The sequence below is a fragment of the Diadema antillarum genome, unplaced genomic scaffold (genome assembly GCF_040938485.1).
Source record: "Diadema antillarum isolate AM-2024a unplaced genomic scaffold, OU_Dant_1.0 scf00000114, whole genome shotgun sequence".
NCBI classification, from domain to species: domain Eukaryota; kingdom Metazoa; phylum Echinodermata; class Echinoidea; order Diadematoida; family Diadematidae; genus Diadema; species Diadema antillarum.
The window spans coordinates 1,127,501-1,154,939 of record NW_027271003.1 but is presented as its reverse complement, the minus strand read 5'-3'; the positions used below and the strand labels follow the sequence as shown (position 1 = coordinate 1,154,939).

The window sequence follows — 27,439 nt, the reverse complement described above, 5'->3', positions numbered from 1 at the left end:
TATTTTTCATCTGATTTCATTCAAATTCTTACCATTGAACTCGTAAAATTTCACTCTTTTTTAGCACACAAACTTATATTCAGACTGGATTTCCTCTTGAAGGGAGAGGAAAAGGGGAAAGGAGAAAGGAGAAAGGGAAGGGGAAGGGAAAGGGCTAAGCAGGGAATATTCCATCACAATTTGCCATGCATCTTCACACCACTGCTACACAAACTATCTTTTTGTGTAGCAGTTGTTTTCCATAGAAGTGTACAGGATACTATTTGAAATATTGTTCTTTCAGCTGATTATTGCTAATCAAATTTGAGTTGGAAAATTATTCCCTGCAAAGGGGAAAAGGAGGGAAAAGGAGGATGAAAAGAGGAGAGGAAAGATAGAAGGGGAAGGGGGAAGGGGGAGGAAGAATGGGGAAGGGGGAGAAAAGGGGGGATGGGGATGGGGGGAATCTCCAGCAATATGAAACAGATACAAAGCTGTGCCAAACTGGCCAAAGCTAGGAGCAGTCCTCACCAAATGTGGTATTGGCCGTGGTGATTGAGGTGTTGGGGAGGGCGTGGCAGTACTTGGAGGCCAGCTGTCGTCTCAGGATGGATGCTAGATCCTCATTCTCCTGTGTCAAAGGTCAGTGACAACACAGGTCATCCCTCATCAATGAGGATGCATGGTCAAGACAATCCCCTTGACACGTTACATTTAAACTTCATGTAACAAGTGATATCAAATTGGTACACGTTGCCCTGCATTAGTGCTTCAAGGAAGCTGACATAGATCTGAACTTTGAGAAACTGAGAAGATCATTATATGTCAGTGTTCTACACAAGATGGCTCACTAAAAACCAGCAAATCTTTTTTAATGTGGTCATGTGTTGAAAAAGAAAATAAATGAATGTCATGTAATATCAATACCAGCTTTACAATCTTATTTCTCTATCAATGCATACATATTATGATTATCAATGTAATCGAAGGTTTAGGAAAAATTTTGTTTTCTGAGTCTAGCTTGATAGGGAACTTGGGAAATTCTACAAAAGCAGTGCAAAATGAACTTCTGAAAACCTCTTGTAGGCAAACATGTGCAAGAACAGATTGGTACTTCATCTTTGATAAAAATATTTCAGCATCGATTTAATCCTACTTGTGAACACGATCAGTGACAAATTAAATGATGATTTGAACTATTGAAATTAAAATGTAGCACATTTCCATCATCGAAGCATAAAATGTTTGATATCCACACAATTGTTGGGGTTTCAGTCCATACATATGACAAGATGAGATTCAATTTCTGGCATGGCAATTATCAACATCTAATCACAGTCAGTGAAATATTTTATATTAAACAAGCAAAACTGAATAACTTTTGTTCTACAAGCCATGTTTTCTTTTTCAATCATTACTTTATTTAGGATAGAGAGGGGGAGACAGAGAGAGAAAAGGTTTGATAAGAATATTGATAATTAAAAAAAGATTAGCCATGAAAAATGATTGCCCCCCCCCAAAAAAAAAAAAAAAAAAAAAATCATTTAGCAATTGACACTTCAGTAAAAACCTACAAAAGTAAGTGGGATAGCACATACAAGGGGAGAGTCTACAGCACCAAACATATCATTTTCGAAAGGAGAAAGTGCAATGAAGACAAAGTAAAAATGTGCACAGGCAAAGCAGGAAAGCATGATATTTCACAGCAACGAAGAAAACCTCAGAGAATCCAAGGCAACTAGTGGGCTGACCATTGCATATGGTGTATTACCCATGCAGAAGAGTATAAACAGCAAAAAGTGAAACCAAACCAGGATTACTGTACACAGAAGGACAAACCACAAACCACAAAGGGAGTAACAGAGAAGCTTGCAACAACACTAGTTGTGATATGTCCAGGAGAAACTGACACAGCCGAAGAGTCAGTGGAGTACAACAAAGTTCTAGAAACAAGGTTACAACATGGCTGCCAGAATGCAGACAGTGACAGGGCAGAGCACTCACAAAGGATGTCTGAAGGATGGTAGTTATGGTCGGGCAGGATAAGAGGTCAAAAACACAAATCAAGCCGGAGAGGGCTTGAACATGATGCAGCCCTTTAGATTAGAAACATAAGAAACATAAGCCCCCAAAGCATGGTGGGAAGGAGAAAATAAGGCTATGTTGAAAGAGCACACACTAATCACATCAATACTCTTTGGTGGTTACTGGAAGATGTAGAAGAAGCAGTATGACTCCAAGAAGTTAGATATATGTCAAAAGTTTAACCCTAAAAAGACTGGGCTATTTTGGTAGCTCGAAAGACTGGGGGGGGGGGGGGGCCTAAAGGGCCCCCCCTTAAGATCTCGGCCGTGGATTGCGCGATCGCCGCGGAAATTTGCACAATGGTAGTGTGCGATGTAATCTACGAGATCGTACATTTAAATTTTCCAAACTAGTCTTCTTTTATTTTATTTTGATTAATTATGCTAATTCATGCGAGAAATCAGACTTTTTTATCTAAATCAGCAAATAAAGCTCCAAAAGTGCTTATTTTTGGTCTTGATATTCTTTGTAGCATTCTTAACAAATGTACTTGAAAAAAAATTCGGTATCAAAATTAATTTCTTATTTATTTTATTGTTTTATGAATTTCTTATGTATTTCTTTGTTTTTTCGACCTTTTGTTTTTTTTGTTTTTTTCAGCAAAATTTGTGGCAGACCCTTTTTGAAGCATAATACTACTAAAACAAATTGATTTTAGCCATTGAGAGCAAAAATAAGCATATTTATATGAACCATGTGATAAAACTCAATTTGTATTGACTTTGTACACAAAATCATATTTTTGAGCCATTTTCGGTCTCACGTGCATGTACAAAAAGTTATGTAACTTCAGTACCGTACCCCCGGGCGTCACAAATTTGGTGTCAAAATGTGCGGGAAACTCGAAAGAAAAAAGTCATAGAGCATCGCGGCGTGAGTATTGCGTGTTGCTGAGTAATCGCGCGAAATGTCGAGGGGGGGGCCTTTTAGGCCCCCCCCCAGTCTTTTTAGGGTTAAAATGTATAATATCTACTGAAGTAAAGGTAGGATAGCTAGACAGATGTATGTATGGCAATCAGACATAGATGAACATGTGTTCTTGGATACACTCTTAAAACTAAATATGCAATGACTCTTCCTTTTTATTATGTATTTTGGTTATTTAAACTATTCACCCTCTTCTTACTTTCTTTTTTTTTAACTGCAATAAATATAGAATTTTAATACCCATAGTCAAATGAGCACTAGCAGCAGTGAATACAAGAGATGAATAAAACAACACATGGCTGGCACAATGCCCCTTTGACCAAAGCAAAATGCATGCTGTGTACATGCACATAAGTAGGAAGTAACTACCTTTATTGAGGCAAACTGAGACACATTCATCCCTTACACACACCTTTTCCTGACTCTGGCTCGGAGCTGTCATGTACTTTGCACTGCTGGACTGTGAGAGAGGTTTCAGCAGTGCCTGGGCCCCCTGGATGTCCGCCGAGTTGATGACGCGGAGTGGTGCCCGTTGTTGCTGCCTGGCTGCTGCCACCACTGGCTGGCTGGGATGGTGGTAGTGTGGCGGTTGGTGCCCCATGTGAGGTTGTGGGTGTGGCTGATGAGAGAGCCGCTGTTGTTGTTGGTTTTGGTGATGCTGCTGTTGGTAGTGTGATTGGCTGGCAATAGGTGGTGGCATGGGAGGGGCCATGGGAGGAGCTATGGGAGGGGCCATGGGAGGGGGTGGAGCCATAGGAAGGGGAGGAGTCATCTGTTGATTAACAGCCTACAAGGAGAGATGAGGGGAAAAACACAACAAAGGCAGTGTGCAAATTTGAATGAATGAAGTAAGATGGAGAATGCACACATACATGTGTATCAACAAATCTTTGGGCGAGAATGAGAAGGGCATTAAGCTGTCTCGAACACAGTGGGTTTAGTGGCAACTTAACGCCCTTCTCATTCTCACCAAATAAAATACTACTTGCAGGCATGAGATAAACGGTGGAGAAAACAAGTGTCTTCATTCTGCATCTTTTGCTAAACTCACTACTAAGCATACATAGCACTGTATTGCACTGAAATCTGTGTGGCTGCAACTGGTCTGCTTGCTCTTACCTGTGCCTGCATCCCAACCATGGGTGGCAGATCTCCCCCATCTGTTTTGGGCCCAAGTTTGATTTGGTCCACAACACCTTGAAGCAGCTGAAGACAGAGAAAGAGAGAGAATAAAAGTAATTTCTATCTTGCTGATGTACTACACAAGAAAACCACTGCATCAAGTACAAGATGAATTGACAGTTGAGCTTAGATTGGCTGCTCTGAAAAAAAAATAAAACAAAAATGTGGCAATTTCCACCTAGTCACATTGCTACTTGTAGGTGTACAGAAATATCAGACATTGATATACACTAAATAAATAATATTAAAGCACAATTTCATTTACACCTTGCCAAAAGGTGCTCAATTTTCTTTCATAAATTTAATATAATATAATATATAGTGCATTTCTAATGTAATACTAATCAATGAATTTCAACTAGTGAATCTGTCATATGAAACAAACTAAAAAAAAAAAGGAAAGGAAAGAGTAATTCCTCAGAGGTGTAATCAGCATAATGCAAGACATATAATTCAGCTATTCTTGTCATCACAAAGGGAATAGATTTTTCCATCCACACTTTTCTGCCTTGATACCAATTATTGTGGATTCAATGATAAGGGCAAGTGGAAAGTAGGCAAAGTGGTTTCTTCAAGTTTTGATTTCTTCACAACAAGTTCACCTTTCAAATTCATGACCGTCGATGCAGGGCAATTTGTCAATCAGTTGCAAGTTCACCTTTGCTTTCTAATCCTCGCCCAGCATTTGAAATCTTAACATTAAAAAATCTTGGAGGCAGATACACATATATATGTAGGAAATGAAGTGACCATACCTTCTCCAACCTGCCCATGCTCCTTGGTGAGTTGATCTGACTCTGCCCAAGCTGAGAGATGAGGGCACTGATGCGATCATTACTTCCTTGGGGTCCCACGTCAGCGGAGGCTTGGCCTAGTGATGGAGGTGGGAGAAGAAAATGAAAAGTATGATTCCCTGAACAATGTAGACTAGGAAGACGTTTTAGCAATCATAAAGCACAATTAGTTTGTGAATGTGTGTGTGTGTGTGTGTGTGTTGTATATGTAGAGCCTAGTCCCACCCATAGAACAAATTATTCACCCTTTTTTCCGTTAACATAATCATTCTCTTTCAGCTTAATTTACTGTAAAACACAATATTTTTGCGGCATGAAATTTTCGCGAATGGGAGCCTAACGGCCTTTTATTTGCTGTATGAAATTTTCATGAGTTGCCTCTAAAATTCAATGTATATAGTGCAGACAAGATCTTTAGCGTGAATTTGTGATTATGCAAAAGACAGCCCTAGCGAAATTCGCGAAATTAAAATGCACATGAACATTCCTGGTTTTACAGTAATCAATCTGCACTTTTACAGTAATCAATCTGCACTTTTGTTATCCTGTGTCTGTGAAAACTGTAATGGCAAGTAAGTGCAACATTCTGGTTTAAACAGTCAACAGAATGAAACAACTGGTGAACCAACCTTTAACCCTAGCTACTGTCATCTTGGTTAGTAAGGTTCATCAGGACACTTGGGATGAAGCAGTGGCAGAGAGGAGAGAAAGAGGAAAGCCCACGGCTATGATCTCTCACCTGATTTGTCAGGACCCTTGATGTATGGATGATCCAACAGTTCCTGGATTGAGGGCCTCATCTTCACATCTCTCGTCAGACATTTCTAAGAGACAATCAAATGATAAGGTCTGAATTTTGATTTTGGTGTCTCTCGGATAGACAAAGCATGCAACAATGAGTGCTCCAATTATACCAAAGACAAAGAAATTTTGTTACAAGGAAGTAAAAATTCAGGTCCCAAAGTCATTACCTACATACCTTTATATATACAATACTTTATTCGTTCACATAAAGTGAAATTTTGATTAAACGGAAGAAAACTGCCAGCCCTAAGGACTTAGTTATATCAGCAGTCACCTAGCTGTATAATATCATGCCCTTTTTTTTACAGCTTTGTAATTGCCATGTCAAGTTTTCCTTGAGCAGTCATTTTTAGTTCCAATGTCACTTCCATACCGTCTTGATACCAATTCAACCTGGAGAAACAAAACTGAAATGCAGTATAGAATGTTACAGTTTGAACAATCAACATGTCTAAAATTTTTCCACCTGTGCACTGAACCAGCATGCTATGGGAAACACACACTGTACTGGGTAACTATATGCAATGCTGCTTCGGATCCAATTCAATATTAATTCTCAGATTGGTGTTTTCTTGTTTCTCTGGTTTTAACATTGAAATGGACACATGTTGCTTCAACACACCACAGTGACCAACACGTTAAAAAGTGATGTCCTATGCAGCAAAGTTGATCATTAAACTTCTGGCGGCCCTGTAGCACTGCATGTTGCATGATATGTGTATTTCCAAACACTTTCGCAATGTAGAAACTCTCCTAGTCTGCCACAGATACAATCAAAATCACTTCAGAAGTCTCAGTACAGGTTATAAAAGTATGGAAATCATACCTTCATCACATCAACCACCAGCGGGTTCTCTACCATTGGGAAGTCAATGACGTGGTCAGGGTTGCAGATGGCTTGCATCTTGAGCAGACGGTGTGTGATGTGCTGGAACGGGGTGCGGCCGTAGACCAGGGAATACAGGATGCACCCCAGGGACCACACATCGCTCTTACAGTTGATCTGCAAAATCGGATACAGGTTGTACTCAATATTAGTGATACTCCTGCACACATCAACTCATATAATAGCAATGCCACATCTTCTTTGACAACAGCATCGTTGCTTTGCTTTACAGTGAAGAATGAAGCAATATACTTTATACATGTAGATTCTTGTCAAATCGTACAGGAAAATTTATCATAATTCTGAAATGAAATACTAATTCTAGTACAGATGCAAAAAGGGGACAATTTTACCAGGAGGTAACATAGACAGGGTGTCATACAAACTGATGGCACCAAAAAAGGCAAAAAGAAATATAACAATAACATCAAATGAAAAACAGTGACACTTCGTGGAAACAATACAGGATTTCATAGGAAAGATGAAGCAGTTTTAGTGTCACTAAAAGAATAATGTTGTCATTAAAAAGTTTCTCAAATTTATACCAGTTGTTTTCTTGTGATGTCATATTTCCACATCATAATTTGCATAGTGCTGTGGCTTAATTTTCCCATTACGACTCCAAACTGATCTGCGTGTCAGCGAGTCAATACAAAGGAATATGACATGACTCATACTTACGAACTTCTTGTGATTGCATTTGCACTACTGCAAGTGCCACACCTTCACTGGATGCATTGGTGGCAACTGAGAATGCTCTTGACTGAGCTGTTATACATGTATGCTCTGTGCAAAAACTCCCCTCTACACTGAATGTATCATACAACTGAACACTACATGAAGGAAATAGTCCATGTCCACCACTCCCTTCAGCATTGAAAACATCTTCCCTTGTCAGAAAAAAACAGCTCTTCCTGTCCATTAACAATTTAGTTTCTTTGGTACTTTTAAGATGTTGTTCAAGTCAGTTTTTTTTTTTTGTTCAAACATTTCTTTATGACTCCTATCAAGAACATACAAGAGACAAAAAGACCAGCACATAATGTCACCACTGATATCTTCCACTCAAAATATCAATTATGCCATAAAATGATTGTTGGAAGGTATATGAAGTGCTGATCAACAAATCAACAGAAATATGTCAAATTCACCACATCGACATATGAACACGAAAACATGTTGCAAGTTGTTATTTTTTAATATTATATCATAGCTAGAAGCTTCAGCCAACCTTGAGTCGGGGCCTCCTGTGGCCGTATTCGTCGATCTCCGTCGTTGGGGAGGTGTCCTGGATGGCCTCGGGCGACATGTAGTTGAGGGTGCCGACCTGGGTTTCCTTCACAAAGCTCGTCTGGTCGCTCTGGATGGCGTTGGCAATGCCGAAGTCGATCAGTTTGAGACTCGCCTCCACAAAGATGAAGTTGGCAGGCTTGAGGTCACTGTGAATAATGCCTATGTTGGACATAGAGTACAAGATATTTTGAGAATAAGGTGGTCCTAATGATGATATCTTTATGGAACAGTCAATCTATTTTTCATAAACATATTCATTTTTTTTTGAGAGGGGAGGAGAAGGAAAGGAGGGTTGGAGCATCTACAATAATGCAAATATTCTTCCATGTTTTCTTTTTATAAAATCACTATTAATGCTTTTATTTTGGCTTTTCATGAAATGGAATGGAGAGACTAAAAACAATATCACATACAAAAAACAAAAAAGTCTGTTTTAAATTTGGGCCCCAACTTGAGTATTTACCCTTACAAGGTTACTTACTGTAAACTGTAAATCAAATTCATGTATATGCATTATCAAAGAAGGAAAAAAGGATATTGATGACAGTTCAAATACTGACACAAAATATACCTTGAAACTACACGTACATGGAGCCCTGATGATTCTTTGAATCTGCCGTTTTTAAGCACCAACTGAAAAGTAGATGAGATGGTGCACACAATATTTTCACAGCATGAAATTTTCGTGAATTAAGGGCCTTTGCGGCATGAAATTTTCACAAGTTGCCTCTAACATTCAATGCATATAGTGCAGACAAGAACTTTCGTGTGCATTTTAATTTTGTGCATCTTGGCTCTCGCGAAATTCCCGAAATCAAAATGCATGCGAACAGTCCTCGTTTTACAGTAATGAAAAGCAGAGTATCACCTTGTTTGTGGATGACATCAACTGCCTCAAGCATCTCCTGCCAGTAGTAGGCAATGTCCTTGTGGGATATCTTGTTCCTGCGCTTCTTGAGGAATCCAGCAAGGTCTATGGAGCCCCACTCCATCACAAGGTAGATGTGCTCATCAGTGATCTCACTAAATCCAGGAAATAAGTTTGAGAGCCAGTGAATGGGTGTAATTCAGTCTGACGTAAAAGACTGAAAATTGATTGCTTTGAAACATTGTTTCTTGCAATACCCATGCATTTTACACATAAATCCTTACAATTCCCACACATTGCATTTTACATACAAATCAATGAAAATGGCCATTTTCTGTATACACTCATCATGAAAATAGGGCCTATGCTCTAACTCTGCGACCCTACTCCCGATCATCACAAATAGGGTCTCAAATTATGTGGGAGATTTTAAAGAAAAAAAGTCATAAAATTTCAAGGCGAGATCTTTTAGCATTGCAAAGTTATCACCAAAAAAAAAAATGTCGAGGGGGCTAGATAGGGTTAACCCTGAAAAGACTGGGGGGGGGGGGGGGGGGGGCCTAAAAGGCTCCCCCCCCTCGACATTTCGCGCGATTACTCTGCAACATGCAATGCTCTCGCTGTGATGCTCTATGACTTTTTTCTTTCGAGTTTCCCGCACATTTTGACACCAAATTTGTGACACCTGGGGGTACGGTTCTGAAGTTACATAACTTTTTGTACATGCACGTGAGACCGAAAATGGCTCAAAAATGTGATTTTGTGTACAAAGTCACTGCAAATTGAGTTTTTTCACATGGTTCATATAAATATGCTTATTTTTACTCTCAATGGCTAAAATTAATTTGTTTTAGGAGTATTATACTTCAAAAAGTGTCTGCCACAAATTTTGTTAAAAAAACAACAAAAAAGGTCGGAAAAACAAAGAAATACATAAGAAATTCCTAAAACAATAAAATAAATAAGAAATAAATACCGAATTTTTTTCAAGTACATTCGCTAAGATTGCCACAAAGAATAATTAGACCAAAAATGAGCACTTTTGGAGCTTTATTTACTGATTTAGATTTAAGAGTCTGATTTCTCGCATAAATTAGCATAATTAATAAAAATAAAATAAAGAAACACTATTTTGGAAAATTTAAATATACGATCTTGTAGATTACATCGCACACTACCATTGTGCAAATTTCCGTGGCGATCGTGCGATCCACGACCGAGATCTTAAGGGGGCCCCTTTAGGTCCCCCCCCCGTTTTTCGAGCTACCAAAATAGTTTAGTCTTTTTAGGGTTAAGACAGGTGGTCACTATAGATATATTGGCATCTAATTCGATTTTTATCACACTACATATGCTATGAACCTCACATGCGTATATACCCCAAACATGCATGAATGTGAAGAGCTTTACGGATAGGACCAACTGTCATAATTCAGAAACAAGTGAGTGCCATGAAACAGAGTTTGATTTCAGGTGTTTTCTTTTAAAATCTAGGTTAACAATATTATTTGGTTTGACCTGCGAAAGTCATTACATGAGACGTACATTGTAGACACTTCAGCAGAAAAAGACTGGCAACTCATTAGTAGATCAATGGACAGGAATGAGCATGGTCAACTATTACCCACAAATTTGGTGGCTGCTATGGGAGTTTGCTGTGGCCACATACAACAGATAGCCCTTACGACAGGTTTGGAAAATGTTTGCCATGTTGGTTGGCCTTATCAGAGGTCAAATGAAAGAAGCAAACGTACTAGTCAAAGAGATGAATGATCCGTTCCTGGTTCTTCAGACTCTCCAAGAGCGTGATCTCATTCTGGTAACTCTCCACGGCCAGCTCATCAGCAAAGTCCAGCTTGATGTACTTGAGGGCAAAGATCTTCCTCGTGTCCTCGCTGATGACTTGGAACACCTGGCAACAGAAAGCAGTGTGCACAGCTGTCAATCTTGCAATAAACAAGGAAAAGTAGAAATTACGCGTGTGCGTAACATATGTCCCCGCCGGAAGTAGCATTTTGTAACAAAATGTGCAATATAGGTAAAAAATCAAGGTCAAAGGTCAAAGAAGTCAAAGGTCAAAATTCTGTGTAGAAGTTTTGAAGCCCTCACCTAGTGCCATCACATAAAGCAAATGGAATCGAAATTGGGTCAGAAATGGCGAAGGAGTAGCATTTTGTAGCCAATGTACAATATAGGTCAAAAATCAAGGTCAAAGGTCAAAGAAGTCAAAGGTCAAAATTCTGTGTAGAAGTTTTGAAGCCCTCACCTAGTGCCATCACATAAAGCAAATGGATCGAAATTGGGTCAGAAATGGCGAAGGAGTAGCATTTTGTAGCCAATGTACATTATAGGTCAAAAATCAAGGTCAAAGGTCAAAGAAGACAAAGGTCAAAATTCTGTGTAAAAGTTTTGAAGCCCTCACCTAGTGGCTATCACATAAAGCAAACGGACTCGAAATCGGGTTAGAAATGGCGAAGGAGTAGCATTCTGTAGCAAAATGCACAATATAGGTCAAAAATCAAGGTCAAAGGTCAAAGAAGTCAAAGGTCAAAATTCTGTGTAGAAGTTTTGAAGCCCTCACCTAGTGCCATCATATAAAGCAAACGGAATCGAAATCGGGTTAAAAATGGCGAAGGAGTAGCATTTCGTAGCAAAATGTACAATATAGGTCAAAAATCAAGGTCAAAGGTCAAAGAAGTCAAAGGTCAAAATTCTGTGTAGAAGTTTTGAAGCCCTCACCTAGTGCCATCACATAAAGCAAACGGAATCGAAATCGGGTTAGAAATGGCGAAGGAGTAGCATTTTGTAGCAAAATGTACAATATAGGTCAAAAATCAAGGTCAAAGGTCAAAGAAGTCAAAGGTCAAAATTCTGTGTAGAAGTTTTGAAGCCCTCACCTAGTGCCATCACATAAAGCAAACGGAATCGAAATCGGGTTAGAAATGGCGAAGGAGTAGCATTTTGTAGCAAAATGTACAATATAGGTCAAAGGTCAAGGTCAAAGGTCACGACTGAAATTCTGTGTAGAAGTTTCAAAGCTCCCATGTAGTGCTATCATATAAAGCAAACAGAATCAAAATTGGCTCATAAATGACAGAGAAGTAGCAAATTGAAGATTTTGATCACACACGGACGCACACACGGACACACGGACGGACGGACACACGGACGGACGGACACACGGACGGACGGACACACGGACGGACGGACACACGGACGGACGGACACACGGACGGACGGACACACGGACGGACGGACACACGGACACACACACGTACGGAGCCCGTTTCATAGTCCCCTGCTCGAACTCGTTCGGCGGGGACAAAAATTCAAGAGTCAAATTTTGTCTTTTCTTATATCAGTCATCATTAGCAGGTTATGCATAACTGCTTGCATTACGCTTGCATCAGAAGGGTATCAAATTAAATATATGCCACATGATCAAATAACTCTTAACACAAGACTGACATTATATACTGCAAAACATGATATATTCGCGGCATGAAAATTTCGCAAATTGGAGCCAACGACCTTTCTCGTGTTACAAAATTTTTGCGAATTGCCACTGGTGTCCTATGCATATTGTGCAGGCAAGAACTTTGCATGCATTTTAATTTCGTAAATGTTGGCGCTCACGAAATTAAAATGCATGCGAACATTCCTTGTTTTACAGTATACTACATCTGTGTCTCTTTTGGGGGGCATGTTTTTTTTAAAAATCACAAATCCACTCTTGATACACTCACTTCTTGTGACAAATGTAGTGTCGAGAAGCATCACAAAGCTCTATCAGATAAGAATATAGTTATGTTGAATCAAATCCAAAATGACTGCGCTTACTAATTTCTGATTCTTTGTGTGTGTGTGAGTGTGTGTCAGTGAGAGAAATCATTACGTCGTAAACTCTGGTCTACAAAGCAAATAACACAGTTCCAAGATTAAGATGTTGAAGAGATAAAGCAGAACATAATGGCATTTACATTGAGCCAAAACATACTAGGTACATTATATAAATCTATCACAACCTTTTTAAATTATTGTGGATGCAGTGATTTTATGAAGAGGTAATTAAATGCAGTCTCCTGCTGCCTACAGCATATCACTGATATACCTTTGAAGAGCCTCCTTTCCCGATGAAGTTGATGATCGTATAGCTCTTGCCCTTCACCTGGATTGTGTCTTTGCCTTTGCTGCGTGGAGCAGGAACCGTCTGAAAATATGCAACAGCAGAATGGCAACTGACTTTACAGTTGAGATTAGGAGTACCAGCAAGTAAGAACAAAGAGTTCAGGATAATAATGTTAAAGGGGAATGAAACCCAAATATACATTACAAAAATTAGACTCGATAAATATATGACATATACAGTTACTGTATACCACAGTCCTCCATGAAATTATGAGTGATATTGTAAATGTCAGTATTTTCGAACAATTATTTTTTTTCACACGTAGCAGCTCAAAAGCATATTCGTGGGCTCTTGAATTCCTGCTGCACATTTGTCAACTCATTTAAAATGTGCAGAGAAAATTGTGAAGATATTTTCACAGATTTTGGAATATGAGCCAGCCAAAAGTGGGGTGAAACATGCAAAAATCACTACAGTACACAGTACAACCAAAGTAAAACCGTCACAATTACTTGAACCACAGGTTGCACACATTGCTGCTGCATCTGCGGCATTCCAGGGTACTGTTGTAGCTGCACTTGCTGTTGCTGGGGTGGTGGTGGCTGCTGCTGTAATGGTTGTGGCGGATACTGTGGATGGGGTACTACGGGTGGGTTACAGAATGCCTGCTGCCTGTTCATTTGGGAGGGACATCCCCTGAAAAACAGACAAGTGAATTAGAAGGCAAAAGAGGATTAATAACAACATCCATACTAAATGGCATTTGAATAGCAAAGTAAGACAAAGACTTTATTCATAATTTCATCTCTCCATGTTATTCATACATGATTGAAATCAATGGCACAAATAACTTTGCTGACAAATCACCAGAAAAGACAATGTGTGTAAGAAGCTCTCTGGATTCCTGTTACTTATGTCTGTTGTTTTAAAGATAAAACAAAACTTATTACCCCTTTTAAGAGCTTAAAACAATTGTAGTTTTGCAAATTTGATTGAATGTGTTCTGACTGTTCTGCTACAAGTGTTAGGGTCTTATGGTGAAATTCAGATAGGCTTTGTAATGAGAGATATCATATCAAAACATTAAAAAATGCAGTATTAAGAGTAGACAGCCAACTTTTGTGCAACTTTTTATGTGACTGCTAGTGTAGGATTAGCATTTGTTGACACAGAAAATATGACCTCTAAATTAGTTGATGGAAGGTGAGAAGAGTTAGTTTGAACAAGGGAGGGACACCCCTCCCCCCCCCCCCCCCCACATCCTTTGCACTTACATCCCACTGGGAGCTGGCAGCACACCTGGCTGGGAGAGATGTTTGATGGTTTGGGTGGATGGGGGCATGGCAAAGGGGTGTCCACCACGCCCAGTATCGGGCGTGGTCTGGATACCGGAGTCACTCTCATTGGTCTTCTCCGTGATGGACGCCAGAGTCGGAAGACCGCCTGGACCGTCCTTCCCAGTGATGTCTGGAGGACTACTCTGCAGAGGCTGAATGTCCTCGTCGTCGTCATCATCGTCATCGTCATCATCATCATCATTGTCCCCACTGGAGTGGGGTATTCTGGCTTTTCGCCTCTGGGGTTGATTGGATATCCTGATGCGGACTGGTGGTGCAGTGCTTGTCCTGAGTCAAGAGATAAGACGGACAAGAGTCATCAGATGAATATTCAAAGAAGAGTCTTAGGTGGATAAATTTTGTGATATGAAATAATCAGAACAGTTACAAAGTTTGAAAATAATCATGTCACCTGACACTTTGCACTGAAGGCGGAAATTGGCTATCACAGTTCTGTGAACTCTCTGTGCATGGGCAGAAAGAGAAGTCCTTATTTTGGTTTTCACAAATACACCAAAATATATTTTTGATGATATCAAGAAACATTACAATTAGCATAATGCAAACTTTGGAATGGAACTCTCATTAATTGCCTACTCAGATAACATAATTATAACATAATAAAAGTACTTTGCTTCCAAAGGTAATTTCTAAAGTAATCTGAGCCATGAAAGTATGAGAAGTTCACGGACTGACCACTTCTTACGCTGGCTGGACTTTCTGGAGCTGGCGAAGAGGCCAAACTTGGCCGAACACTCGGGCGTGCTGGCGGTCATGCCATGTGCCCTGGCAGACTGACCGATGGGTACTGTGTCGCCGTCGTCAGATGCACTGCTACCAGTACTGGTGGTTTTCCTGTCAAGGGTTGAAGCGAGGAAGACAAATCGAAGCCATAAGTAGAAATGATACCATTCTTGTGTACCCCCTGGCGATGACTACACCTATCAACCTTTTCCCACTTTATCCTGTATCATAGTCTCACACTACTAGTATGTGACTAGACACCAATGTGGAGGAGATGCATATTTTGCGACATCACAACCAGTCCCAGAACTCTGACACTGTTTTTATTTTATCATTATTAATTACACTGGTGGTTTAGGGTCTCCAATGTATTTATAAGACTTCCTTTAGACGACAAACACACACAAACATACACACACCAGAATAAAGAACACCACAACCCAAAGATCTGAAATTGGTAACCATAGACTATAGTCATTTAACTCAACATACTATCATCAGAATAACCTTTTAAAGAGTACATAGTGTGACCTACCTTACACCAACTTCAGGTCTCCTGAAACTGACTGTTGTATCCACAGACTCCATGGTGCTAGGTATATGGTTTGCCTTGGCCGATGAAAGTGAGGAACTGTAGCAGTGCACAAGTAGTGGAAACAAAGAGTAACATTGCTAACTAGTAGTAGTACAGGTGACTCCCGGAATAACACAGTCCTTGGGACTGGCAGTTTTCTTTTGGTATATCAAAATTTTGTTATAGCTGAACAGTTAAATATATCAAGATATCGTCGGCTGAAAATGATAAGGGCGTTACGTTGCCACTAAAGCCACAGTCTTCGAGGCACCTTAAAGGGATTGTACAGTATTGGTTGAGGTGGGGATTCATGTTTTGAACATTCCTAAGTGACATGAGAAACCTCTTATGAAATATGAAAGAGCATGTAATTTTAAGAAATATTCAACGTTTATTTGATGAAAATTGGTTTTCAAATGGCTGAGATATCAAACAAAGTGATAATAATAAAAGGCGACAGGCCACGCCTTTTATTAGGATCTCTTTGTTTCACCTTGTTTTTGGATATCTCAGCCATTTCAAAACCGATTTTCATCTAATAAACTTTTGATACCCCTGAGAATTGCACGCTCTTTGACATCTCAGGGAGTGGTTTCTGAATATCTCGCAAAACGTTAAAAGCTAAATCCTCACCTCAACCAGAACTGTACACACCCTTTAATGCCCTTCTCACTCTCAGCTAACTATATAGAGATGATAATTTTGGGACCTGAATTCTTACTTCGCCGTAATGAGCATTTCGCTATAGCCCTGCTTGTCATGAGAGTGCACTATAATAGATTATGGCAAAAAATGTATACATAATAGTGAATGAAATTGTCATTGTTGTACTCTTAAGATCAGACTAACTTCTATCTAGAATGGAATTCTTCTTTAAGAGCCTATCATGTGAGTAGATTAAAGGGGTTGATGTCAGATTGCAATAGCTAAAACTACCCATTGAACAATCTGAGCTACTATGCATGTGATATGCATGTGATGCAATGTGAAACCATCGCACCCATTTGAAGGAGAGAGCGTAATACATTGTACATGCTTTATTGCATGGGCCTACTTACACACTGACTCCATCTGTTGATGTAGTTTCCATGGCAACTGGATGGGAGGAGTGATGGATGCCTGCTGCACAAGCACACAAGGAAACAACAACAACAAAAAGAGACAAACTCAATAGTAAATTATTGAAGGAAATGTTTACAGGGCAGCAGTCAATCAGAATTAAGGAGGGCCAGTAGATATCAACTCCTGAAGGAAAATGAGAATTTCATCATGTTTGTGAAATTCTAATTGAAGAACAAAAGACTGACCATACCACAAATAACAATTTTAATGGATAGTAGTGTGCATGGAAATAATGAGTAACAAATATTCAACCCACTAAATGTTTAAAACATAGATGTTATTATTTTGATTCCTTTACCTGGCCATATTGATTGATAAAAAGAAAAGTGCATGGGGAATAATTTTCCTGGTATTGCACAGCAATGTGGTAAAAGTTTGTATGTCTTTTGGAAATGACTGTTATATTGACTACAGAATGTCATTTGTTCAACAATCTTATTACAAAAAATTGTAAACTGTTTGGCTGAAATATCTTCCATTAATTAAAATTGCTATCCAAATTCTAAATGGAAATCATTCCTTGGTGCATCATTAGTAGTCTAGTTGCTAGTCTGGAGTAATGCATTTTAAGTTTTGTGGTGCCAATTGGAAAAATGAAGGGTCCCTGCATACCATCAACTGTGTCCATGGGCTCTGGTGGGCTGGGCTCTGTTTGGCTAGGGTCTGGGAAGGCTCCCCCTTGCTTCATCAGTCGCAGTGCCTCACCAAGCCGAGGGTCTGCCGAGAACTTCATCCCTTTCTCAAGGATGCTGACACACTTTTCTCTACAGTCTGATGAGAAAAAGAGTGAAATATTTGTGGGTTTATGGACAATAAGGCTGTAATATCTCTATGTGGCATCAATTAGCATTCTCTTTAATCTAATTCAATTAACTTATTTGTGTGTATGCAAATGTTGCGATCAAAACTCTAGTTACAAGTATTTACTGTCAAAGCATTTACATGTTTGGTGTTCTTGCCAATGAATGGCTCAGTGAAAAAAAGAAGAAGACAACATTATATTTTTTAAGGGTCTTCCATTCAATTTGTATTCTTACAGATAGACTGTCACATCACAGAAAGAAGTGTGATGGATATTTGGCGAGATCACTGTTCTCCATTGGCAAATATCTAGCCCTAGGAGAGAGTTTTTGCAGAAAATGTTTGATAGCTTGAGGTAAAAACAAAGCAAAAACAAAGCAAACCCAAATACTCCTAATCATCTTGTGAACACGACAAACAATAAAAATCATCGTAAGGGAAGAAAAGTCACCCGTATCAATAGGTCATTTGAGGTACAGTGCACTCCCGTTATAACGAAATGCTCGGGACCGGCAGTTTTCGTTCGTTATAACGAAATTTCGTTATAACCGAACAAATACAATATATAACGAAAACAAGGTAACCACGTATATATATCATATTCTGTTTGCTGAATACTCATCATACACTGGAAAGCTATGTGAAATGTGATGGGATAACTGTATTACAATAATAAACGCAAGTTCCCCTCAGAAACTGTGCGTGACACAAGGAGCGAACACACAGTGGTGTGAAGCGTTCACCCATGCTTGTTCCGCTACGTATTTTCGAAAGCAATTCGCATTTCGTTATAACGGAGCAAATTTCTTTTGTTTTTCTTTGTCTGTGGCGCTCGGAAAAGACTTCGTTATAACGGAAATTTCGCTATAACCGTGTTCGTTATAAGCGAATTTTGTACCATAGACTTTAATGGTGATACTTTTGGGACCAGAAGATTCACTTCGTTATAACGAAATTTCGTTATAACCGTGTTCGTTGTAACGGGAGTGCACTGTATTGTGTATATTGGTATCCCAAAATAGATGAAAGATTTAATAGTACTGGGGACACGAAGGTGAGAAAAGGAGGAGTAAGATGTCAATAATCAATCATTGATATTTCATAAAATGAAACATGTACAACATTTTGGCTTACATGAAAAGTGGACAAGAACATGAAGGGTACAGAGAGGAAGAAAACATGTGCGAAGTTTCCACTCCCAAGTAGTAAGCATCAATCCGTGTCTTACCGTGATCAAGTTCAAACTTGGCAGCTTCAAGATGAACTATGGCCTGCCTCCTTAGATTGGCACGAGCAAACTTGAACATCATCCGCGCCGAGTCAAGACTCTGAGTGCTGCAAGTCATGAAACGCCAAAAGAGAAAGTCACCTTATCACGGAGAGGATTCTCGGATTTTGCGTTAATGGCAGAAAATTATTTTTACTTTCAAGTCATATTGTGTAACCTACTGGTTAAACCCATGACTGACTATTTACATTTCATAAGAAAAAGTATAATCATACATTTCCCCTTTCATGTTAGCACAAAGCTAATGCTTGTGTTGTATTATTCCTAGAAATAATATCTGCTACGACAAGTTTAGCACAGCTGCTATTAGCAACTATCCTGTTGGAATCAACCTTAGAATTTTTTATGAAAAAATATATCATTGGTGTTGCCTACATGTATGAACCGTCATGGAATAAGTCTAGTTTCTTCAAGCTGTGCATTACAGAACAATCATTGCAAATACATGTATACGTAAGCTTGAGACAATGCAGTGTAGAGCTTCAGTGGTTAACAGATGTACAGTGTACATGGATTCTATGGTGATTTGCATTTCAATAAGTTATCTTTTCAAACTGATTTATCTGAAAAACATACTGTAAAACATGATATATTCGCGGCATGAATTTTTCGCTAATTGGAGCCGACGGCCTTTTTTGCGGCATGAAATTTTCGCGAACTGCCACTGGCATTCAATGCATATAGTGTAGACAAGAACTTTCACGTGCATTTTAATTTCGCGAATCTTGGCGCTCGCGAAATTCGCGAAATTAAAATGCACGCGAAAATTCCTAGTTTTACAGTAATCTGTGACAACTGAACTGTACTTGAAATGTTGAACCATGTTCACAAGTCAGGTCAGCCTGAGGTTTCCACTATGCTGTGCAAATTTCATTTGGACCAGTGAGTTGACAGCACTTTGGTACTTTAAAACTCAAATTCTTGACATGTTGCACTGTTGAAGAGCAGTACATTGAATACGGAAGTCTGTTAAAAGACAAGTCCACCTTCAAATACATGTGGATAGAGTGAATCCCCCAGCAATATTAGTACAACACATTCGTGAAAGTTTGGGGAAAATCAGACAATCCAATCAAAAGTTATGAATCTTTAAAGTTCTGCACAGTCACTGCTAGATGAGAAGACTACTACAGTGTATGGTGTCACCACTGTCACATGCATAGAATGATATTTGTAAGGAAAATATTTAGAGAATTTCACAAAATTGTATCTTTCGAAAAAAGTGCACATTAACTCAACCTGTCACTGACTAATGTCAAGGGTAATACTGTTACCGTTGCTTTCTGAAAGGGTTTTAGACAAGTCAAGTGTTCTTTTTTTTATGCAAGAAAAGTGAAAATAAGTTGAATTTTCTTTATATTTTCTTTATAATATCGTTGTACACATGTGAAATCACAACCTTTAGTCTTCTCATCCAGTACGGATTGAGCAGAAACTTTAAAAATTCATAACTTTTGAACGGAGTGTATGATTTTCTTCAAACTTCTCAGTGATGTGTTCTACTAATATTGCTGTATTCATTCAATCCACATGTCTATGAAGGTGGACTTGTCCTGATGTGTGTGCTACAGATCTGAGACCTACGCTTTGAGATGAGCGAATTTGATGATGATCTTGGCGTATGCCGGGTCGTGGGTGGACTTGTCGTCCAGGGGAATTTGCTTCGTTGCCCGGTTGTATGCCGCGTTCAGGAAGCGGTAGGACACAGTTTCGTCTGCGTTCACAGCGTGGGACTCGACCTCCATGAGGTATGAAAGCCATTCACTGGGCTTGTTACCATTCCTGGCAAGCTGTGTCATCCAGGTAGTGTGGTCTGATGTGAGCATACAATTTACATGTAGAAATGAAAGAAAGATATTATTCAGAGGGGTGAAGGAACAATGTACGTATATATGTAGGTTGGAAAGGATTGCTAAATTGTAAAAATTTTATGAAAGAAGGCACTGCCCTAACAAAAGTGCTTGGTATATATAAAGAGGAAACTATTTTCTTATGGTCATGTGCTTTTCATTGGAAGATGTCCTAAAAAATGCAAATATGAAGAACACCATCCTTCCATAAAGTCCCTGCTAATCATTTTTTCCCCCTTCTTGCATATTTTTTTTTTGCAGGTACATATGCATAATGCAATTGCACATGTATGCAATGCTGAGGCACTATGAAACATATTACAGAAAACATGTCATTACCAAATGGGCCATGAACAAACAAGCAAAAACAAAACTAACGAGAAAATGATCATAAACTGGAAATTATGAATCCTGGATGATCAGTTGGTACCTGAATCACATTGAATTGACAAGCAAAATTATAATCAATTAAGTGTTCTCTATTTAGACAAGACAAGTTCACAATGGTAATACTGACTGAATAACCACATTAATTGAACAACTTGAAGAAAAAAAAGAAAAGGAGAAAAGTTTTAATTCTGCCCACCTGGCATACTGTGAAGACTGGCCATACTGGTCAGATTGTTTCGCAGGTTGCCCGTTGTGTTGTCCTTGCTGTCGCTCGTGTTTGCGCAGTACTGGGCCATCTTTTCAGCACTTGTTGTAGACATCGGGAATGCAGACTTCTAAAATCCTACTGCATGAGGAAAAGACCACAGAGTGAGACAGATTTAGGCACTAATGCACCTTTGTTCATGTACTCCCTTTATCTCTTAGTCTGACATCAACTATGTACACATGGACACTTGTAGGACCTACATACAGTGTATATCAATACCCGATCATCAATCTCTTCATTCTCAGGACCCTACATTTTAAAGGGATCGTAAAGTTTTGGTTGAGACCTAATTTCAGGTTTCTAACATTTTTTGGTGAGATAATGAGAAACCTCTTATGAAATATGAAAGAGTATGTAATTCTGTGAGGAATTCAATGTTTATTTGATGAAAATTGGTTTTGAAATGGCTGAGATCTCCAAAAAAGAGCAATTCTAATAAAGTGTGGGACCCAAACTTTATTACCATCGCTTTGTTTTACTCTGTTTTTGGATGTTTCAGTCATTCCAAACCCGATTTTCATCAAATAAACTTTGAATTTCTCTTAAAATGGTACGCTCTGTACTATATCATAAGTGTTTTCTTGGTATCTCGCAAAAAGTTAAAAGCCCAATTCTCATCTCCACCAATACTGTACTATCCCTTTAACACTTTTGGGCTCCCTGGTGACAAAAGAAAAGTATTTTGGCAGAAAAGTGGTAAGAGCTGAAGAAATCGTCTACTGTTTTCTCCTTGCAATTGCCTGTGATGTGACTAGGCTACAAGTGTTTTGTCAAATTCCTAGGAATTAATTCCCTCAATTTTTGGGGCCCTTGAAGCTGCATCGCTACACTAACCTACCTTCTGTTTTTACGCACGGATACACATTTGGCAAGTGGTGGGGTACTGTACATTTAATGAGACTGAGAGGGGGTACATCATGGGAAAACATGGCAATGGGTTTTATAATATTTACCCTCAACACAATTCTACAAGAAGTCAATCAGACTAGATCTAGAGTAAAATACATGTACCCCGTTTGCAGCAGGTTTTGTACAGGATGCCCATTTACAGCCGAGGCCATTTTATTCGTTGATGAAAAGGCCTAATCAGTTGTCACTTCCCATGCTAAACAGTTTAACACTTGCGAGTAACTTGAAGTAGGGTCTACATAGATGTAGGTAACTCCTGCTTGAGTTCTATGCAAAGTGGGACTAAGCACACATGATGTTCATGAGCTGTTTTATTGATGAATAAAACTTTAGTGCCCCTGCCAGAAATAGGCACCCTGCCGCTTATTAGGGTTGTTTATACTTAACATTCAATGTCAATGTTAGACGGTTTCTAGTTGTAGTTAGGCCTACGGCACCAGTTCTAATGCTACTTGTGATAATAATGTTGACAGTTGTACAAATTTTAGGCCCCACCAGCACCACATAGACAGAAAAATTTGTCTGTCAGTTTTTTTTTTAGTCATTTTTTGACATTTTACACGGCTCTCCTCTGTAGTGTAACGGTTAGGGGATTCCGTGAAGCCAAACGTACATTAAGGTCATTATGAAGTCTCCCCACAACATTGACCGAAAGATAAGAATGTTGCTCCGTATCTTGTCGTCGGGGATGTATGTAGTTGCTATTCCACAGCCGCAGGGACCAGACGCTCTAACCGGTTATAGACTAATAATGAGTAGAATATGTCTGGCTACATGGAATCCCCTGACATAACGTGTTAGGCTAATTCTTGTCGTTATACGTTATAGCGAGGTCCTACGGAGGGGAGCCGTAAAACTAAAAGTGTGAAAAAAAAATGTTTAAAAACTCTCTGCCACTGGACAGACGGATTTTTCTGTCTAGACAGTGTACACGGTCTAGTACCCAGAAATTTGGAATCCCCGATGTCGACGACAAGATACAGACCAATATTTCACTTTTTCAGCCAAGGCACTCAAGCTCCAGCATAACCACTGCACTTTCTTTCGTAAATATTGCATTGGCAGCTTTAACTGCTTTTGTGCTTACCTGGCGCTGGCGCTGCGAGCAGACGAAAAATATTTAGACGCATCAGACCGCTAGGTGCGGCAGTCTGGCATTGTGCGAACACGTTGGCGCCCGTGTTTTGATGGGCGCTCTGCATCGGTTGATTAAAACTCGATTTTTGAAGAAAAAAAACAGACAGGATTTTTTCTTCTTTTCATCATGGATAGTGGACATGTGTGTGTAGCAAAAAATCACCGTGCAAAGTTGCGACAATTTATACGTCAGATGTGAGATGAAAAAGAAGTGAATAGGGGTCCTCGTGAGGACTTCCCCCCAGGGTCCGTATGAGGAACCCCGGGGTCCTCATGAGGCGGGGGCAGTCCTCTTACGGGGGAGCGGTCCTCATGAGCGGGTTTCCCGGACTGAGCTGCGCTGACTTGTCTCAGCCCAAGGCAAATAGCAGCTACAGCGGCCTGGTAGTAGTGCTATAGTGCCTTACACTAACAGTTAGTGGGGCTTTTTTGGATCTTGCACACACACACACACTACTTGTGAATGCGAGTCAAAATGAAACGTTTTGCAATGCCCGATGGCGATGGGCGATGGTCTACGTTAGTTGGTTTATGCGAGATTGAAAATGATAGCAACAGCGATGGGGCCACTATTGGTAGCATAGAAATTAGCATAATTTTCCGTCCTTCCTTCTTTCCTTAGCTCCTTTGATATTTCCTTTTCTTTCATTTACTGTCCCACCACTAACGTTAGGCCTATGAAACACAGTTAATCATTCTTTACCTGGAGTCTGGACAGTTTCGAGTTCGACAGTGCAGTGCAGTGTAGCTGCGCCGCCCTGCTGCAGCAGCGCTGTGTACACTCAGTCACAGGGCCAGGGATTACGCTTGTGACAACGCTCAACGCGACCGGTTCAGCCGCGCCGTGGCGTACTTTTTCAAACAAACGGCTCAGAAAATTGGCTTGAAAATTAGTAAGATGCAATATGAAAGACATAAGCAAGCAGCTCACCAATGTAGTTATGTTCCTTTGTCACATGTCATCTTCATTGCAGAGATGAAATACTGGTAGATGCGTCAAATGCGGTGATAACACAGTAGAATCCGCAACGCAAGAAGTGAGTTTAAATCACCCTCTGTTTGTCCTCGATCATGTGACTACATAACGGGGCTTGTGATTGGTTCGCTGCGTGCTCTTCTATACTATGCTCTATGGTTCGCCGTACGGATATGGCGCGCCATTTGCTAAATAACGCCGATACTGAGTTTATCCCCGAAAAACTGTGTTCATCAGTCGATAAACTCGGTTTTAAGACAGAAACTCTGTTTATCTAGTGAAAAACTAAGTTTGTCACGATAAACATAGTTTTACGTTCGATAATCAGAGTTTCTCGACAAACCTAGTTTTCCCTTGATGAACATAGTTATTCGATAAACTGTTCGCTCGATAAACAAACTGAGTTTATCGAAAAATAAGTTTAATGATAAACTCTGTTTATTAAGCGAAAAACTAAATCTATTGATAATCATAGTTATTTCAGCTTTAACGAAAGTGAGCGCTTGTATTATATTATATATAATACATTTTACTATGTAGGCCATATATTGGAATTTTCCACGTGTTGGACGTTCGAATGTTATAAGAAAAAAAGGAGTCTCGAGTACGCCATTTATTTTGTAGTTCCAACAAGAAGGTTTTTAATAATAATAATAATAATAATAATAAACCATATTTATATGGCGCATATCACAAAATAGATTGATGTCTCTATGCGCATTGAAGGAAAAAGGAAGTAATAAATAGAAATAAGGAAAATAGGCATGTGTGAGAGAGAGAGGAGGCAGAACAAGATGAAAAATGACAGAGCTGTAATAAACATTGCTTAGTTTTAAACCTGGTCCACAGACATGTTAAAGAGATATGTCTTCAACAAACATTTAAAATCATGTACTGTATTAGTTTGCTTAAGATACGTGGGTAATTTGTCCCATAACTCTGCTGCTGCCAGTTGAAAAGATCTTGCGCCGTAAAATTGCGTTGATATTGTGGGGGTGTACAACAGAAGTTTGGACTGAGAGCGAAGATTCTTTGCTGGACGATATTTTGTTATGAGCTGTTGGAGGTAAGTAGGACCTAGTTCTTGCAAACACATAAATACCATGATTAAGATCTTAAAATCAATCCGTTGCCTTACTGGCAGCCAATGCAGTTGTCTTAGAATTGGACTTATATGTTCATTGAGTCGAGTACGTGTAACCAACCTAGCAGCAGAGTTCTGTATTCTCTGTAACTTTTGGATTTCATTGTTCGGTAAACCATACAAAATGCCGTTGCAGAAATCAAGACGAGACATTATGTGCAGTGGCGTATCTAGGGAAAACGGCGCCCGGGGCAAGCGCGAAAATTGCGCCCCTAATTTCTGAAAAAGACTAATGTTCAACCCCAACCCCATCCCGGTAGAGACTTTAAGCAAAGTTCACATGATATGCTTTTCAAGCCCTTAAAAGGGGTCTTTTGAGGGTGATTTAAATGTAATGAATTTTTTTATAAATTTCGGCGAGCGAGCGCAGCGAGCGAGCCGAAAATTTTTTTATTTCAGCTGACAAAACATGGAATTCTTGTCATATTTTGCTTATCAAATCGTACAATTCTAATCAAGATAGTGACGGCCTTATAGATAACGATTTATCTATACCAACAAACTGAGTACTTTAAAAAATATTCTAAACCAGAGGGGCATTTCATGAAGCATTTTGTCCGACAACTTGTCGCACAAAATTAGTACTTTCAGCCAATCAGAAGCAAGGATTTCAGTAGCTTTTAACAGTTTGTCAGACGAAATATCTGACAAATTGCTTCTTGAAATGCCCCCCCCCCCCATGTACGCGCGAGTGAGCCGAAATTTGTATATTTCCGCGTCATCATCACGTTTTGTACTTATCTCCTTTTTAATTTTGATAAATTTTGGCGAGTGAGAGCAGCGAGCGAGCCGAAAATTTTTGTATTTCAGCTTACAAAACATGGAACTCTTGTCATTTTTTGCTTATCAAATCTTACAATTCTAATCAAGATACAATGTATAGTGACGGCCTTATAGATAACTATTTTTACCAACAAACTGAAGACTTGAAAAAATACTCTGAATTAGTACGAGCGAGTGAGCAGAAATTTGTATATTTCCGCATCATCATCACGTTTTGTTCTTATCTCCTTTTTATTTTGATAAATTTTGGCGAGCGAGCGCAGCGAGCGAGCCGAAAATTTTTGTATTTCAGCTGACAAAACATGGAACTCTTGTCATTTTTTGCTTATCAAATCTTACAATTCTAATCAAGACACAATGTATAGTGACGGCCTTATAGATAACGATTTTTACCAACAAACTAAGGAATTGAAGAAATACTCTAAATTAGTACGAGCGAGTGAGGCGAAAATTGTATATTTCCGCGTCATCATCATCACGTTTTGTTCTTATCTCCTTTTTGTATTGATAAATTCTGGTGAGCGAGCGCAGCGAGCGAGCCGAAAATTTTTTGTATTTCAGCTTACAAAACATGGAACTCTTGTCATTTTTTGCTTATCAAATCTTACAATTCTAATCAAGACACAATGTATAGTGACGGCCTTATAGATAACGATTTTTACCAACAAACTGAGGGCTTGAAGAAATACTCTAAATTAGTACGAGCGAGTGAGCCGAAATTTGTATATTTCCACGTCATCATTACGTTTTGTTCTTATCTTGTTTGATTTTTTTTGGCGCGCCCCCCCCCCCCCCTCCCCGTATGTTCGGAACCGTTGGCGCCTTCTTTTGATCCAATTGGCGATCGCTTCAGAACGAAAGAAATTGCAGCCGCTGCTCAGTGAAACATTTTGTCTGCTAAATATAAAATGACATGTGTGAACACAATAGACATTGTCATTTTGTTGGCTTCATCATCAAATTTTGCTCTTACCTTCTTCTTCTATATAAAATTTAGAGAGCGAGCGCAGCGAGCGAGCCGAAAATTGTATTTCAGCTTACATAGAATTCTTGTGTGAACACAATAAACATTGTCATTTTGTCCGAGTCATCGTTATGTTTTGTTTTTATCTTTTTTTGATTTGGTTTTCTGCCCCCCCCCCCATCCGGTGAGTTTCTTCTTCTTCTTC

General features: G+C 39.4%; 1 protein-coding gene across 1 annotated transcript; it reads right to left on the bottom strand.

Moving 5' to 3' along the window:
- Nucleotides 1-493: 493 nt before the first annotated feature.
- Nucleotides 494-24,394, bottom strand: LOC139719713 (dual specificity protein kinase TTK-like). The gene is made up of 20 exons (XM_071631107.1): nt 24,299-24,394; nt 21,250-21,399; nt 20,398-20,626; nt 18,754-18,860; nt 17,337-17,495; nt 16,661-16,721; nt 15,564-15,659; nt 14,981-15,139; nt 14,222-14,572; nt 13,460-13,643; nt 12,930-13,028; nt 10,573-10,730; nt 8,819-8,973; nt 7,889-8,109; nt 6,598-6,774; nt 5,707-5,791; nt 4,929-5,044; nt 4,111-4,197; nt 3,404-3,778; nt 494-610 (listed from the first exon to the last, which is right to left on the bottom strand). The coding sequence occupies exons 2-20, from the start codon at nt 21,371-21,373 to the stop codon at nt 494-496; spliced, it is 3,060 nt and encodes a 1,019-aa protein (XP_071487208.1). The 5' UTR covers nt 21,374-21,399; nt 24,299-24,394.
- Between the last annotated feature and the right edge of the window lie 3,045 nt (nt 24,395-27,439).

Coding starts and splice junctions, on each gene's coding strand:
- LOC139719713 (XM_071631107.1), bottom strand. CDS start 21,373: ATGTCTACAACAAGTGCTGAAAAGATGGCCCAGTACTGCGCAAACACG. Junction 20,627..21,249: donor CAGTCTTCACAGTATGCCAG/GTGGGCAGAATT, acceptor TGCTCACATCAG/ACCACACTACCTGGATGACA. Junction 16,722..17,336: donor GCCCATGGACACAGTTGATG/GTATGCAGGGAC, acceptor CTTGTGCAGCAG/GCATCCATCACTCCTCCCAT.